This window comes from Protopterus annectens, chromosome 4.part0, assembly GCF_019279795.1.
Source record: "Protopterus annectens isolate FY-2018-M chromosome 4.part0, PAN1.0, whole genome shotgun sequence".
NCBI classification, from domain to species: Eukaryota; Metazoa; Chordata; order Ceratodontiformes; family Protopteridae; genus Protopterus; species Protopterus annectens.
Genome location: NC_056733.1, coordinates 80,285,642 through 80,302,478, shown reverse-complemented (window position 1 = coordinate 80,302,478; position 16,837 = coordinate 80,285,642). Strand labels below are relative to the sequence as shown.

The following is a 16,837-nucleotide window of genomic DNA, read 5'->3' as shown; positions in this document are numbered from 1 at the left end:
TCCTAAAATAAGAACAAAAATACTGAGATTCAAAACATCCAACTGAATGCTTTATTTGAAGTTTTTTGTAATGTGATGTATTGGACCTGCTCCTGTGCAAACTAACCCTGCTTCATGTTACTCAGGAGCATTTAGTGGACATTTTAAAACTTGGACTTATTTGGAACATCTTCTGCACGTCCATAATTGACAGTTTGTAGACCGGTATTTAATTTAACTGAGAGTATTTATTTCTAAATATTCTTTCAGCATTTACAATATACCTATTAATGTATTTAGTTCCCAGCATAGAAGCACTATAGCAAATTTAAAATTCAAGGTGAAGACACTATCAGGAACAAGGAACTGGCTACAGCAATACCATACAGGTAGCTCCCAAGTCCTGTACTCTTTGGAGGGTTCATTTTTGATGCATCTGAATGAAGAGAGGACAGAAAAACCTCTTTGTAAACAAAAGAACAGAAGCAGAGGATTTCAGGGGGGGGGGGTCTACGAAAAGGCATGAAAAAGCTGATCAAGACAGCAGAAAGACAGCATTTGAGGTTCACTGCAGACAAATGTTAAACACTGCATTTAGGCCACAACAATCACGGTGTGAACTATCCACTCAGAGGTACAGTAAATGATGTTGACAGAAAAGGACAAAGACTTGGGCTTATTATTATACTCATGCTCCTTGCAGGAACTACAAAGAAATACCCCCCTCTCCTCGTATCCAGCACGCACACTTAATGCAAATCACAAAACTAACAAAGACAACCTGACACCTCCAGTTCTAACAAGTATATTCCTGATTTACAGGGACTTCCAATAGCAAAGGCTGGATGGTGAGACTGTCCGGGAACTTAGAGACAATGGAAACGTATCTGTGACTAAGCAAGAAGGCTCCCCTCATACATCAAATGAAACAGGAAGACATCTAATGTGTCCAACGAGAGAGCTCCCATCCTCAAAGGGTCTTAGAAGCAGATAAAGATCACCAGAGTAAAGCAGCCAGAAGACAGTCCAAAGAACAAGGCTTAAAAGACTGGGTCCTGATATAAAGGTGCACCAAAAAAGGAACAGCTCCAGGAGTTGGACTGGAAACCATGATGTTTGATGAGGATGTGTGATAATGATCAAAGGAGCACAGCAGATATGTGAGCAACAGAAACATTCTTGAATTAAGCACTTGAATCAGCTATAACTGCACTGGAGTGGCCACTGACCACAACATCTTCTAATGGGCACTGTCTGATGGCAACAGATAATGCTGTTAGCAACAGGGCACTATTGACAACAGCTCAACTATAACATCCTGTAAATGACAACTCAAGTACACCCTTGCAAGTTGGGAACTTTGCCACTGACATCCCTTACTTTATTATTCTCCCTCTAAGTTCACTGCACATTAGAGAAACAGTGACTGCAAACAGACTCTATAATGCCCATTTAGCATTTCCCCATGGGGTTGCGACATATGACCATACAGAAAACATTACAATACAAGCCTTATGATCTTGCTCCAAAGTGAAGCATACAACATGACAACACAGCTGCCACCTTCAGCCACAATGTTTGAGCCACTATGACTTGAGCATGGCAAATATAAACAAAGAGACCATAAGATACCAGCAGTCCACTAAGAAAAGGTTTGCTTCATGACTGAGCTCTTCTCTCCTTGAAGCAAGGGAAGCAAACATTTGCTTGACCTTCCTAAACACAAGCACCTACATTAGGAAAAACCATGGCATATGATGCACAACCAGGGCACGAAGGGCTCTATCTAGTTTGATTCACTTTTTTGTGCTGCCTTTTATTTCCTCTCTTCCACATTTATACATAAAAGTGCAAACTCCATAGCGCATTAACAGGGAGGTGACACCTGGCTCTTACTTAATAAACAAAAAAGGAAAGAAAAAAGTTATTTTTGCTTATAATAGTGTTACATATTCCATAGTTACAGACAGCCAGCCCAGAACAAACTCTTACAATCACCATTTACCACCAGGTTAAGTTCACATTCCATTTTCACCACTGCTTCCACAATTACTACTCATTATGCCCAACTCATTGCATACTTACATTTGCACAAACCACTTCAAATTATACAGACTCTCTTGTCTTTTTTTAAACTATATCCCATCACTTCGCTTTCTAAATTCTAATTCAATCTCCTCCCATCTTTGACATTTCTTCCTGTGGAACCTACTTTTGCTTCCCTTCAGCATCATTTCTTCCTGCTGCCGAAGATATTTCATCAGGCCCAAAACCTCATTTATTGTTGGCCCCTCTGACATTTTCCATTTTTTAGTGACTGCTTTCTTTGATACAAACCACAATAACATCATCTCTTCACTTAACTTATTATTACTGTTCTCTTTCATATGATTCATGTAGTATTCTCCTTCATTTTTCTCCTAGGCCTTCCCCAATATCTGTTCTGTTAAGTATCCTAGATCAGTATGAAATTGTCTCAGCTGGTTACATCCCCAAAAGATATGTACCAAATTCTCCACTTCCTTATCATGCCCTCTCCAACAACATTGGGCTGGTTTCCTGAAACATCTTATTTATAGGAGTGTAAAAATATCTGTGCAAACATTTCCAACCAAATACATGAACTTTCCTTCCTTTCCTTACTTTTTTGGGGACTTTGGAGATATCCCCTGCTAATGCTCCTCTAAGCCTGCTGGATGAAGTGTTTGTTCCCATCTTGTTACTAATATCCACTTGATCCTTTGTCTCTCAGTGTCGATCACTGCTTTATACATTCTACTCACCATTCTTATTATCAAACTTGAGTCCATCCTTGCCTCCAGCAGTAAATGAAACAATTGTGGTCTCTATTCCCTCCTTATTGTTCTCTACTGTAAGTTTCTAAAATATCTTTTGTGATTGTATAAAAAGCAGCCATGTATGAATCTTTAAACCATATTTCCCACAGGTTTATTCCCATGTCATTCTACTATCCCCATTCTTTAGTTGCTTCCAGAAAAAAAAAATCTTATAATTTTTATTTACCCAGTACCTTATTATTGAAACATTAGACCTGAAGCCTGGCTTCTCTCGTCTTATAGGCAAGCAGCTGAAAGCTCCACCATTTTCCAACCCTCTTTTTTATGCTTTCAATTAACAACCTTTTTAACTGTGCCTCATAACTGCTTTTATTTTCTTCTCTTACCATAATTCTCAAATCCCCAAGTTTTTATCCACTGTATTATATGCTTTCTCCTCCAATAAAAGTTCTTTCCAATCACAAAATATCCTATCTATAAAATAACAACACACCTTGAACTGCACAGCTTCAAAGTAGTTAGGTAAGTCTGGCATCTCTACTTCTCCATCATTCAAGGGACCTGTTTAAAATATCCCAATTCACTCTGAGTTTACTCTGAAATTAATTTTATAAGTTGCCTCCATTTCTGATCATCTGGTCTTTATACAGATACTTGTCCCAAATAAAGAATTAGTGGCACTAGAAAACATCTTTTATGTGCTTCCTAATCGTTGTCATTATGTCTTCCCATGTCATCTCAGGTGAATCTTTCCCTCTCATTGCCACCCAAACCCCAATATATCTCACTCTATTATGACCCCACAAGCAAGGGAATTTTTGTATCCATTCAAATTTAGGTATATAAATTACACAAACTGCTTTTGTTTTTTGTCATCTACCTTATAAGCTGAAAATATGTTAAACTGTTACAAGTGAAATAGCTGTTCCAGTTCCTAGTTTCTTTTTGACAGGAAAAACAGGGCCAGCAGTGTTGTTAATGCCTGCAGAGGCTTCCTCAGGGGTGGACACAAAATTCTGACTAAACAGGGAAGTCCTCCCTGTTCTCTCTCCAAGACCGACAACAGTGGCCCTCCCTCACCCATTGAGGGGACCCAATAGTTGCAGATGATGTGGCTAGCCCTCAGTTTCTAGTGGTTGTAGGTGTTACACCATAAGGATCTGGGATAAAAGAGGAGTGGTCTGAGGAATTAGCTTTGGCCACTGCTAAGTCACCCACTTATGGCTGAGGCAAATTTATAGCCTACTGTAGTGACAAAGGCTGTTCGCTTAACGTTTTCTTTTTGTGGTTGTAAGAAAGACTGAGGACCAGTTCCATGTTCAAGCAAAAATGGTACCTCTTTCCCAGGGAAAACAAACAGCAAAATCTGGTAAAATTTAAAGTTGTCAGAAGTCACTTTTTTCTCACAAAAACATACTATAAAAGCACTTTAATGTACTTTGCCAGTCTCAAAAAAGTTAAATAAATACAATTCTCCACAGAAAGCCTCAGTGTTGTATCGATACTTTCAGCAAGTGTTTATAGACTTGTCCTTGAAAAACTGAAACTCAAAAAATTCAGCTTGATAGACAATGCAGCTGTCATTCTTCCATCATTTTTTTTCTGTTTTGAAGTTTAATTTATAACGTCTTCTAGTTTCTTAATCTACCTGATTTCAATTGAAATCATCATTAACATGCTACACTGGTAGGAGATAAACAAGGTGGATTAAATAACACAAGTACACACATTCTTACCTTTGCTCCAGGCTGAAATGCAGGGAGGCTTTTTTCATTGATGTAGTCAATGACCTTTGACCAGCTATGAAACAAAGAAGTGATATGTTATACAAACACCTAACACTTCTTTCAATTTTCTGTGCTCTTACTTATTTTACCAGAAGAAACAGTTTTTATCTAGTGTTAATTTTTGCAAACATACTAGCCTTAAAAATGGGGAGGGGCTTCTATTCCAAGGCATCAATTTCATTATTTTATTGTAGTGTTTTATGCTGCTTACAACTTATTTGTTTACGAAGCATGGCATAGTTAGAGTTTGTGTGTGTGTGTGTGAGGGAGAGAGTTGGGAGGGGGGTTAGTGAGGAAGAAATGCTCTTTACAGAGCATGTAAAATAAGTACTCTCAATCATGCCACTGTACAGACTGAACCCAATTCTCCACTACCCACCACCCTCAGCTACATTTTCCTCTAGCAGTCTTTATTTCTTCTTAACACCTCTACTCTTAACTCCAGTAATTCGACCTCCCCTTTCCTTTCTGCTCCAAGATGTTCATCTTAAAAGTATTTCAACTGCAAGTATCATGTACATTCCATTACTTACAATTTTCATAAATTCAGAAGCTTTGCCTCCTTTCTAAACCTTCACATTATTTCACATCTTTCAGATTTTTATTTAAACTTTTAACTATCCACTTATCAATCACATTTCTTTAATATACTCTCAACTATTTGTATCACTCAGAATACCACTTCATTTAACCCTCACTTCTTCACTGATATACTAACACATTTTTCCCCAGCCTACATTCTTTTCCTGATGCTCTTTTACAATAAGTACCTTAAATTGTTTTCTTGGTTTACTATGTATAAATGATTCCTGCTTCTCAACACTATGCATTTAGGCTCGTGTGTGTGTATGTATATATTTATTCAGTTATTTTTTTTTTGTTCATATAGCCACTTTTGCATTTTTATAGGTTCGTACTAGGCTATCTGCCCTAGGGCATTTATAAGCCTAGCCAGAGTGTGTTTGGCTTTCGCCACTCATTTTAAATTAATTTTGCTATGCCCTTTTTCGAGGTTAGTATACTGTGCCTCTGTCTAACAGTGACACAGAAGTGATACCCGGGGTAAACCTACGACCTCCCATCCACTCATCAAGATTCCTCTTGAAGAGAGTCAATGAGGGACTCTGCCTAACCTGGACTGGGATTTTATTCCAGAGTGAAGGGAGCCTCTGGGTTATGAATCTGTCCCTCCAGCATGTTCTATTTATTTCAATGCTGAGGTTCAAGTCTCTCGAGCGCGTAGCTCGATGGGATTTGGATTTTCTGAGGTGCAGCATGTCCATTAATTCCGGGTTGGACATGGCTTTATAAGTCAGGCACAGATTGCCTCTGAGCAGGCAGTATGCCACTGAGTAGAGTTGGAGTTTCTTTAACTGGGCAGCATATGGCATCTGTTTGAGCCCTTTGATCCTCTTGGTGAGGTACTTTTGGGGTCTTTCCAGTTGCTGCAGGTGTCTGGTAAGGTACATCCCAAAAGGGGCATTGTACTCAATTATGGGCCTGATGAGGGATGAGTAAAGCGGCACGATGACCTCCCCTGCTCTAGATGTGAATCCCTTCATGATTAGGTGGGCTATATAAAATGTTTTTCTAACCACTTTGGCCACGTGGTTGTCAATTGAGAGATTGCTATCAACTTGGGTCCCCAGGTCCCTAATTACTTCTTCTGTACTTAATGGATTACCACCTATGTGGTAATTTGTGGGCACTTTGTTTTTGCCAAAGGGAATGACTATACACTTTTTGGTGTTTAGCTTGAGGCCATGGCTCTGGCACCAGTTGTCTGTTTCTATGAGGCCCTTTTGGAGAATGCTTGTGTCGGCTGGAGAGTCTATTATGGTGCCCAGTTTGCAGTCATCTGCGAACTTGGTCAGCCACAGTCCTTCCGTGTTGGCCTGTACCTCCGAGGAATATATACCGAACAAGAGAGGTCTCAGGACTGAGCCTTGTGGGACGCCACTTGTAACTGGTTTGGAGTCTGACATGGCTCCAGCAATTCTAACCATGTGGGTTCTGTCCTTGAGCCAATTTGCAACCCATCTAGCGACATAGGGGTTTATATTTAAGCTGGTGAGCTTATCTATAATGCCCGAGTGGGGTATTGTATCGAAGGCTTTTGCGAGGTCCAGGTAGGCTGTGTGGACCACCTTCCCCTCGTCAATGGCCTTGGTGACTGTTTCAAAGAAATCGACCAGGTTTAAGAGGCAGGATCTGCCCTTAACAAAGCCGAACTGGGTTGGATCCAGTGTCTGTAGGTCCCCAATATCTTTATTTATGAGGTCCATGATGATCCTTTCCATAGCTTTGCAGACCGAGCTAGTCAGGCTTATGGGGCGATAGTTTCCAGGATCCGTTGAGGCACCACCTTTGTGGAGAGGGACCACTGTTGCTGTATGCCACTCTTTGGGTACATATCCTGTAGTAAGGCTGAGATTGAACAGTAGTTTTATGTTTGGGTTTAGCTCTTCTTGGAGTTCATGTAGGACTCAGCCCGGGACACCGTCTGGTCCCATTGATGCTGTGTTTTTTGCTTTGGAGAGGGCGGCTCTTACCCGAGCATCTGAGATGTCAGGGGGGCAGCACTCTGCTGGGATAGATATTTGCCCCTTTGGTGGGGGGGGGGAGAAGTTTGCGCTGAACCTGTCAGCTAGGATGTTGGCAATGTCTGTGGGTTTGGTGTATTTTTGTCATTTTGGACTAATTCTGAGCATATCTGGGAATTCCCACCCAGGTTCCTAACATAACTAAAGAAAGCCATGTGATTATCCTTTGTGTCCTATGCAATTTTTCTCTCGAAGCTGGCCTTAGACGATTTTATGAGTGCCTGTAGTTTTTTTGCTAATACTGATCAGAGATGCCTTCCCTTTTTGAGATTTTGCTCTATCATGTAGTAGCTTCCTCCTTCTATTGTATAGTTTGTTTATGGCTGGGGTCCACCAGACAGGACGTCTGCCTTTGGAGGATTGGGTTTTGGTTTTATTTGGGATTGCATGATCCATGCATTCCTGAAGGTGTTCATAGAATGCGTTTATAAAGGATTCTGTGGTCTGGGCCGTATTTTCCACAGGCCCGGGGGGCTTTGAAGGATTCCACCACGGTTTTGAGGAGTGTGAAATTTGCTTTAGAAAAGTTTTTCACTGTGGTTTTCTGGGCAAGGGGTGGGGTCGGATGTGAATATCCAGTGAGATTAGTTTATGGTCTGATCTTACCAGTGAGGGATACACTTCTGGTCTGGAGCATAGAGTCCCCATGTTGGTGATGATCAGGTCCAGTATGTTTTCCCCTCTTGTGGGAGTGGTAACAAGTTGTTCCATAGCATTTGAGTTTATAAATTCTAGGAACCTTTGGGCTAGGGTGTTGGAGCTAGAGTAATCCTCCCAGTCTATGTTTGGGTAGCTGAAGTCGCCCAATATAATGGTGTTTGGAGAGACCTTCATATTTTCCAGTGTTCTCAGGAAGGCCGAGTGGGGTTCCTGGGTTTGGGGGGGTGGTCTGTAGCAGGCTATAAACTGGAAGGCTGTTTTACCCACTGTTAGTTGCACATGGATAGTCTCTGATGCTTCGTGCTGTGCCACCAACCTGGAGGTGTGGATACCTCCACAAGTTCTATTTTTGCATTGTATCAGTACATTGCTGCCTCTGCTAATAATGGGGACATTCAACCAAGTTACACAATCTCAGCAATCACATGCAAAATAAATAAAATAAAAAGAGAGAGAGAAAAAGAGCAAATCATAGTATGATTACAGTTCATGAAATTAGTATTGCTTCACTCTTTGATGTTAGCCAAGAGTGCTCTGCTCAGCACCTGCAATGTGCCCAGAATTGTCTCCTTCATATGGGGGGGGGGTTTACATGTAATGGTAACATATCTAAGAAAGACTGTAAATTCTTTTATTAGACCTGCTGCTCTACTATCGGAATTGTCTGGGTATCTTACTTCCACACTGCTCTCATTTCTGCCTGCTAATCTTGGTATTTTATGACTTTTGAGTCTCTCTGTGCACTATAATCACTGGGTGTAGCAATTTCAATGATCAACATCACTTTTTCCTTTTTTAATGGATGTTTGCCATGGTAGTTGTAACAAAAGGAGATGGCCCTGGAAATGAAGGCAGAAATAGTCTGTTTTATCACCACTTTTCCCAGAGCTCTGGGGTGAAAGGAGACAAATAATTGCTCTGATCTCCCAAGACACTTGGTCTTGTCAAGGTAGAATCTTAGTTGTCTGTGAACATCAAGGGAATGCAGTACTCTCTCGTTAATTCTGGGGATGTGGAAAAAAGGTGGGGGGATGAATACTTTGGTTCAGGGACAGCTCATTGATCCCTTTAGGCATGAAGGATGGGTTGGTCCTTAGGGTCACTCTATCCTTGTGAAAGATTAGAAAAGGTGGGGTGGCCATGATGGTCTGGAGCTCTGACACTCTCCTGGCTGATATCAGTATCACCATAAGCACAGTCTTCCAAGTGCAAAATTTTAAAGAGCCTTTTGATGGTGGTTCAAAAGGAATAACAATGAGCTTCTCTAAAATGTAGTTCAGGTCCCATGGGGGTGGAAGTGGCCTCCTGGGAGGTCTGAGGTGCAGTACTCCCTTTAAGGAATAACTTCACTGGATGTCAGGAGGCATGAAGAGGGTCAAGAGGCAGACAAGCTGACATAACAGCTAGGTGGGCCTTAACAAAAGAATATCCAAGCCCTGCTTGCAACAATTCCCACAGGTAGGACAGCATTAAAGGGACCTCTCCTTGAAATGAGTCTAGCTGTCTTTAAAGACACCAAATGGAGAATGTTTTCCATTTGGTCAAATAAGATCTCCTAGTATTGGGTTTCCTGGCCCCCTGCAGGACATTAAGCACATCCTCAGTGTAAGGACGTCTGAAACGGATCAAAACTCTATCATCCACAGGGTATTGTTCAGAGATTCCAAGTGGGGATGGATGGCCCTGTGTGAGAGGGTCCACTCTGTCAGGTAACTTGTGAAGACTGCCCCCCTGGCTAAATGCAGAAGGAGGAGGAACCAATGCTGTCTTGGCCAAAAGGGAGTCACCAACAAGATTTTTGGTTTGTCCTGCTGAATTTTCAACAGGACTTTTTGCAGGAGTGGGAAGGGTGGAATGCACAGAGAAACATCCCCTTCCATGAGATAGAAAATATGCCTGTTTCCCATCACTAGGTTGCTGGGTGCCCTGGTATAAAGGAGTGGAAGTTGTCTGTTCAGAGGGGAGACAAACAGATCTATCTGTGGTGTACTCCACTTGCAGACTATGTCCAGGAACACATCCCTGTTTTACTATCCATTCATGGAATTGTGACATGGTCCTGCTGAAGGTGTATGCCTGAGTGTTCTGAGCTGAGGGAACATAGACTGCCTGCAGGGTGACTCCATACTGGGCTGCAAATTCCCAGGCCTGGAGTGCAAGTCTGCATAGCAAGTAAGATTTGTTTCCCCCGTTTGTTCACATACCAGAGAATTGTAGTGTTGTCTGTGAACAACTTCATGGGGCTTTGCTTCAGAATCTGTTGGAAGGCCCTCAGAGCAAGGATGATGGCTCTCATTTCTCTGATGTTGATGTGCTCCCGCTTGAAGGGACCTGTCCCTGTGCCTTACACCTTCAAGCTGCCCATAGCAGCTCTCCAGCTCAGGTCTGAGGCATCTATGTACATCTCCTGGACTGGAGTGAGGGGTTGCAATGGAAGTCCTGGGTTGAGAGAGACTTGATCCAACCACCAAAGGATCACCTTCCTTAGGCACGATAGGAAGGGAATGTTGTGGTCCAAGGGGTGGAAGAGTTGATTCCATGTAGACTTCAGGTACCACTCAAGTCTTCTCATGTGGAATCTTGCCAGTGGCAACATGGGTATAGTGGAGACTATATGTAATAGGAGTCTGAGATACTGTCTCGCTGTCATAGCAGTGGTGTGGAGGACAGACAGCAGGTTCGCGCTGTCATAGCAGTGGTGTGGAGGACAGACAGCAGGTACTGCTTCAGGCTTTCCACCTTTTGGGGTAGAAGGAATGCCCTCATAACATCCATCCTTATTTTGTACTTCAGGAAAACTTGGTCCTGAAGGGGTTTATTTTGGACTGGGGAAATTGATGTTGAACCCCAGAGACTGCAGGACAAGGATGACTTTTTGGAGACGGATGTGTAGGGAAGTGGAGCAACCTGCCAGGATCAGGTCGTCATCCAGGCATGGAAAATTTTGAATCCCTTGGACCCTGCAAAAGGCTACCACTGGAGCCAGACACTTGGTGAATACCCTTGGAGCAGCAGATAGTCCAAAGAGCAAGGCAGAGAACTGAAAATGCAAGGATTCCTGTAGTTGGGCCTTATGGGATAAGTAGATATGCATCTTTGATGACCAAAGTGGCTAGAAATGCCTGAGGCATTAGCAGGGGGAAATAGTCTGGAGTATAAGCATACAAAAAGTGGGTACTTGAAAAAGGTTGAGGTGGGAGAGATCCAGGATGGGTCTCCATAGGCCATCTTTCCTTGGAACTAGGAAAAGTTTGGAGTAAAGGCCCTTTCCCTTGGAAAAGGGGGAGATGATCCTTCTGTGTCTGTGGGATGCCTCTTAAGGAGGGAGGAATGACAGAGTCATGAAGTAACCCTTTTCTATAATAGACAAGACCCACTTGTCTAAGGTAATGCTTTGCCACATAAGACAGTCTTTGGGATAGGGGAATGGAATCTGGAGGGGTGAAGAGGAAGGCAAGTAATCATAGACTACCTGCCCTGTTCTGAAATTGAGGTTTTTGAACTGCAGTCGGAGTAGGCCTGGAAGGAGGCTTCTGCTTCCTGGAGCTCTTTTTGCTCCTAGAATGAGGGGTAGGAGCAGAATATTTCCTGATGAACTGGTGTCTTGGTGGGATAATTCCTATGGAATTTAGGGATTGGAGACACAAATGTTTTAAGTCTTGTAATTCCTTCTCCTTTTGCTGAAGGGTTTTGAAAATCTCTGACACTTTAGCTCCAAAAAGGGCAGAATTGTCCAGGGGTGCATCCAGAAGTTTAGCCCTGGTATCATCAGGTAAGGGGAGTCTCAACCAAGAATATCTTCTAAGCACTGAACCAGAAGCTGCAAATCTGGCCGAGGCCTCTGCAGCGTCATAGCTGCATCTGAGCAAGTGTCTTCTCACTTGAGAGGACCAGGAGATGAGGCTAGATATTTGAGTCTTAGAAGGACAGTCTGGGAGATCAGTCAAAAGGGCCAGGCATACTTAGACATGTGTGTCTGGTAGTTAACCACCCTAAAAGCCAAAGTGGCAGAGATGTATACTTTTTTGCCAATGCGTTCCATGGTCTTACTGTCTTTTTCAGTGGGAAGGACAGAGGTGGATGGAAGTAATCTGGAGGGTTTGTCTGCAGAGAGAAAACAGTGCCAGGGTCTGCAACAGGGCATTTAATCAGAAATGTGGCCCCTTCTGAGACCATATAAAACCTATCAAGCCTTCTAGGGGCTGGTGGTTGGGATTTAGGGTTTTTAGAAGCTGCATTGAAGGCATCCAATAAAGCTGGTAAGACTGGAGGAATGGAAGAAGGTGAAGGAGTGTCCATTTGCAAGAGTTCATAACACCTCTTTTGAACCTCGGACATTTCAGTGGAATCCCAGTTAAAAAACTCTTTCATTTTAGAGATGGTTTCACCAAAGGTGGAGTCCTCTCTCCTGGAGAGTCTGACTCAACAGAGTCCTCCTTAGGGGAGGCATACCCAAGAGGGGAAGGCATCTGAGAGGTACAGGAAAGGGAGCCCTCTGAAGAGGGATCTGAAGAGTCCTCAGCTTCAAGAGGAAGAGGATCTTCAGTCTGAGGCCTAGGACTGATATAACTGGAGGGGCAGCAAGAGGGGAAGCAGGCATAGAAGGCCTAAGGGCCATGAAGGCATTATTTGAGAGGGAGCTTGCCAATCAGGCAGGCTTTCTGAAGGAGGAGAGACATGTTTTGTCTTTTGCTTCCTTTTTAACGAAGAGGTAGACCTGGAGGGCGTATGGCCTAAGGAGGGCCTAGGTTCAGATTGTTCTAAAGAGTGGTAGGACTGGTCTGGATGTCCTTGGAAAGCTGAGGTTCACCCTCATTGTCAGTGCCTGGTGTCTGCAAGACCTCCATGGATGTGCTTTCAGCCCTAGGTTCTGCGGCCTCCCAAATGGTACCAGCTATACCCAAGTCAGCCAGCTCTGCACGTGCCTCCAGGAGAACGTCTGCCACAGGGGGAACATCAGGTGGAAGAGGTTCAGCAGTAGGTTCAGGTCTGGAAACTTTGGCCTTCTTTTTTGGTAGCTCGATGGACTGACCAGACAGCCCTTCCATCACCAGAGCTAGACGTTTAAGATGCTGGTTTTCTAAGTAGATGTTTACGGTATGCAGATGGCTGCAGAGAGTTTTAGGAATGAAGGCCTTACAAATCACACAGGTTTTATGGTCGTGGTTTGGCCCTAGGCAGAAAAGGCAGAAGTCGTGGGTGTCCTTATGGGGGATCTGATGTCTGGACCTACACTTTCCTTTCCTGGATGACATGAACCTAAGCAGGCATGGAGTAACCAAAACGTGAAGAAGAAAACAGCCCCAACGGGACTTAAATTTGAAGATCCAATGGCAGAGACAACAAGAAGAGCTGACATTCGACTGGCAGCAGAGAAGTTCTGAAGGAAGGTACGTGCAGACATCACTTTTATGGTCCATGTACCCTACGGCCAATGACAGATGTCCCACATACCTTGCAGTGACTAAAGCTGTTGTATACTGGCCGGACATTTGGGTAGCTATGCAGAAGATAACCCAAAGGTTATGAATACTGCAACATGGGAACAGAAGGACATTCAATGTTCTCAATGGTCTGTGGTCCTGAGTTGGGTTAGATGCTTCCTTGCAGGAGTAGTATGAAGATTATCTGTGTTAGCCTGATGGAAGACTTTGGAGTTTTTAGTGAGCTACAACTGCATTTTAGTGTCTTGGTTAGTGAAAACATGAAAGAGCCAAACAATGGTGAAATGGTTGAAGAGTGAGGTATGTAAAAGGGCAGGTTGTTGTTGGAGGCAACAGGTGAGGAGGTTATGGACATATGGTTAAAGAGTGAGTATGAACATACCACCCCTAATGGGGACAAAGACAATATTCCTGGACACATATATAATTCTTCTGGGTAGCATTAAGACAGTTACCCAGTTATCTTTCAGAAACAAGCATAAAATGCATTGTATAAAGAATAGTTATATAAGATCTTACCATAACCATAGATGTCCTTCTCGTCTATGTTGCAGTATGTTGCAGTATTCTTTACATATGGGTTGTATTCTGCCCATCTACCCAAAGTCCGGCATGTATACAAAAGCTTATACCCACTGCCAGTACATGGGATGTCGCATGTAGGTACTGACGTCAGTCATAAAAGGGATGTCTGCACATACCATCCTCAGAATAAACTGGCTCCATGAGGAACAAGAGTCCAAAGGCCAAACAAAAAGGTAGTCATCCTAGGAGAAAACAAGCTGTAGGGGGAAGGTAGGTGCGACAGAATACTGCAACACAGAAGAGAAGGACATCTATGGTTGTGGTAAGACTTTACACAACTATTCTATGTCCTTCTTTTCAATGTTGCAGTATTCTTTACATATGAGAGAGTGCAAAAGCTCAGAAGGAATCTAGGGAGGAGGAGGGGGTAGAGGAAAAAAGTAAAGAAACATTTTCTACAAATCAATGCAAAATTACTCTAGCAAACTTTGTCCTGGATCCAGGGGTGGCTCGTGCTATAGGACTGCAGCCCCCCAGCTGTGGAAAGAAAACAAAAAAATAAAAAATGGAAAGAAAAACAAGTAAAACATTTCCCTCGAGTCCCAGAATGACTCCTGCATGCGTGATTTAGATTGGGAACTCTCCTGGAACTCACACATGCGAGTTTCACAAAATGGGAACTCCAGACTGCTTTGTCAGCAGTCTGGATAGGAAGAAAGACCATCTCTGTGACGACCGCACAGAACGGAAGACATCCGGACTGCAATGTCCGCAGGCTGGAGCCTGCTCTCATGGGGGAAAACCTTCCCAGGAAGACATCGGAGCCTGCTCTCATAAGGAAACTGTTACCAGAGCCTGCGTGGGACTGCAGATGGACTCATGGGGACTGTTACTGGAGCCTTCTCTCTCGGCACAGTAGGGAACTGAAAGTGTGTGCATGTGTGTGTGTCTGGGCTTAAGACTTGGGCAGTGAAATGTATGGTGGTAACACAGCATTTTATTCTAGCAACTTTCAACATTATACAAGCAATGTTCAAAATTTGTCCCTTGGGCTTTTGTCCCCCCCCCAATAAATTTTTGCTTTTTCCAGATTTCTTGTGCTGCAAAGTTCAGAGATATAGCTGAGTGAGTAGATTTTACAAGGAGCTGAGAGCTGCAGGGGAGCAAAAGTTTAGTGCTGCTTACGCTGAGTCTGCTTGCATTGTTAATAGCACAACAGGTAGTGTACTTGCTTTTGATGCAGAAGGCTGTGGGGTTCTACTGCCACATTAGATAGATGCATTGTTGATACTGCACTGTTTTGCAAAGGGGGTGGATGCTGCACTCCTTTTTGGTGAAGATACCTAGTAACTATGAACCTATTATCAGTTTGCCATCCATTCCCTATTGTAATATTACTAGCTTATATTTTTTTAGTGCAAGATAGGCAATTTATTCCTCAAGGGCAACAGGCACTTTATTTGTAGATGAAACAATGAAATAGAAAGTCGTTTGCTAGCAGCAACCTCTTCATTAGTTACAGATCTCATTAATGTGGAATTATTTAGATGACTTTTACTTCTCCAGAGATTGCGCATATGTACTGATACTGATGGACTGTAGAAGTTTGAGTAGACTTTTATGCTGGAAATGTTCTGAATTGGGCAGTTTTGTCATTATTGGTGTATGCATTTTGTTTCATTGTTTACTGGAAAAATTTCAAAACAAATTTAAAATGCCCTCTAAACCTATACTGTATTATAATCAGAAAGGTGTATGAATGAGCATGTGTATGTTTCGTGTGCAAGGGGCCTGTGATTTGAAAACAGCCCAAACCCAAAGTTAATCTTTATCTCCCACTGGCAAAATGTATTTTCTTTGAATGTGGATTTCAATGCTGTTTCAATGAATGTGAGTTTCAAGGACAGAGAAGTTTTAATGCCAAGTCTTTTTTCACTGTGAGACTGCATTGCTTTGTGTAGCAGATATCTATTAGTGTTTGCACTGTAAAATGCAAAATAAAACTTTCAAATGAAGTCCAAATTATCGCAGAAGTAAAGCGGTATGCACATTAGTGTTTATGGTAAATGGGGTGAAATAGCCAACTAATGGTTCACTGGAATGGCTGCAGGGGGAGGAGGCTCCATTCGACCATGATTTTGTGAAGAGGGAAGGGCAGCAAACTCAAAGACAGCCCGGGCCGAACTATACCTCTCAACTGTCCAGATTTTTGCAGAATGGAAAGATTTTTGCTTCTTATTTTTGGTTTGTTCCTCATACAATTTGTGGTTTTCTGGCAAATCATTTAGGAATGAAGTCACTAAATAATGCAGACACAGTTTCAGACTTCATAACCTTCAGAAAAATGCATGCTAAAGCAAGACCTGTTATTCTATCAACTGTCTCAGTTTATACAAGAGCAATTTTTAGTACTGTTTACATGTTCTCCCAATATATTTGGCTTTGTCCAGATTTCCTGCATTAACAGGTTGAGAGGTACATGCAAATAAATTGCTTTATAAAATTAGGCATAACCAAACCTCTCAAACGTCTCCAATTTTGGCTCAAAATGTTGTTCTTCCCCTAATAATCCCTCCGCAAAATGGCAATTTTGGAAGAAAACATGGAGGGTTTATTACAGTTATTTATTAATTGTAATCAGAGTTAATAGATTACTTTTATTTCAGAAATGCATGTAGATTCTTTTATTTTGTCAGCTGCTCATGTCGGCAGTACTAATATTAAAACATGTCCCTTCTCTGACAGGTCCCCAGCTGTACTGTGTGGCTATTTTATATTTTTGCATCACATTTTTGGTACATTTTTCATAAAATTGTGTTTTTATGGCAAATTAGTGGCAAATCATTAAAGACTGAAGTTAGAAAATAATGGCAGACATTTCAGTTTCAGATTTCATACCCTTCAAAAAGTTCATACTAATGCAAGACCTACTATTATCTTTCTAAGTTTATAAGAGCAATATTTAAAAATTGTCCTTATTTTTGGGTCTTTGTCCCACTTCTATGTATGGCTTTGTCCAGATTTCTTGCTCTGAGTTTGAG

The 16,837-nt window shown here is 42.3% G+C and overlaps 1 protein-coding gene across 14 annotated transcripts in view; it reads right to left on the bottom strand.

The window, feature by feature from the left end:
• Nucleotides 1–16,837, bottom strand: part of EXOC7 (exocyst complex component 7) — a 945,568-nt gene that overhangs the window by 159,160 nt on the left and 769,571 nt on the right. For all 14 annotated transcript variants that reach the window (XM_044068105.1, XM_044068104.1, XM_044068108.1 and 11 more), the window contains one exon: nucleotides 4,514–4,577. In XM_044068105.1, coding sequence (XP_043924040.1) covers nucleotides 4,514–4,577 — 64 coding nt within the window. The remainder of the gene's footprint in view (nucleotides 1–4,513; nucleotides 4,578–16,837) is intronic.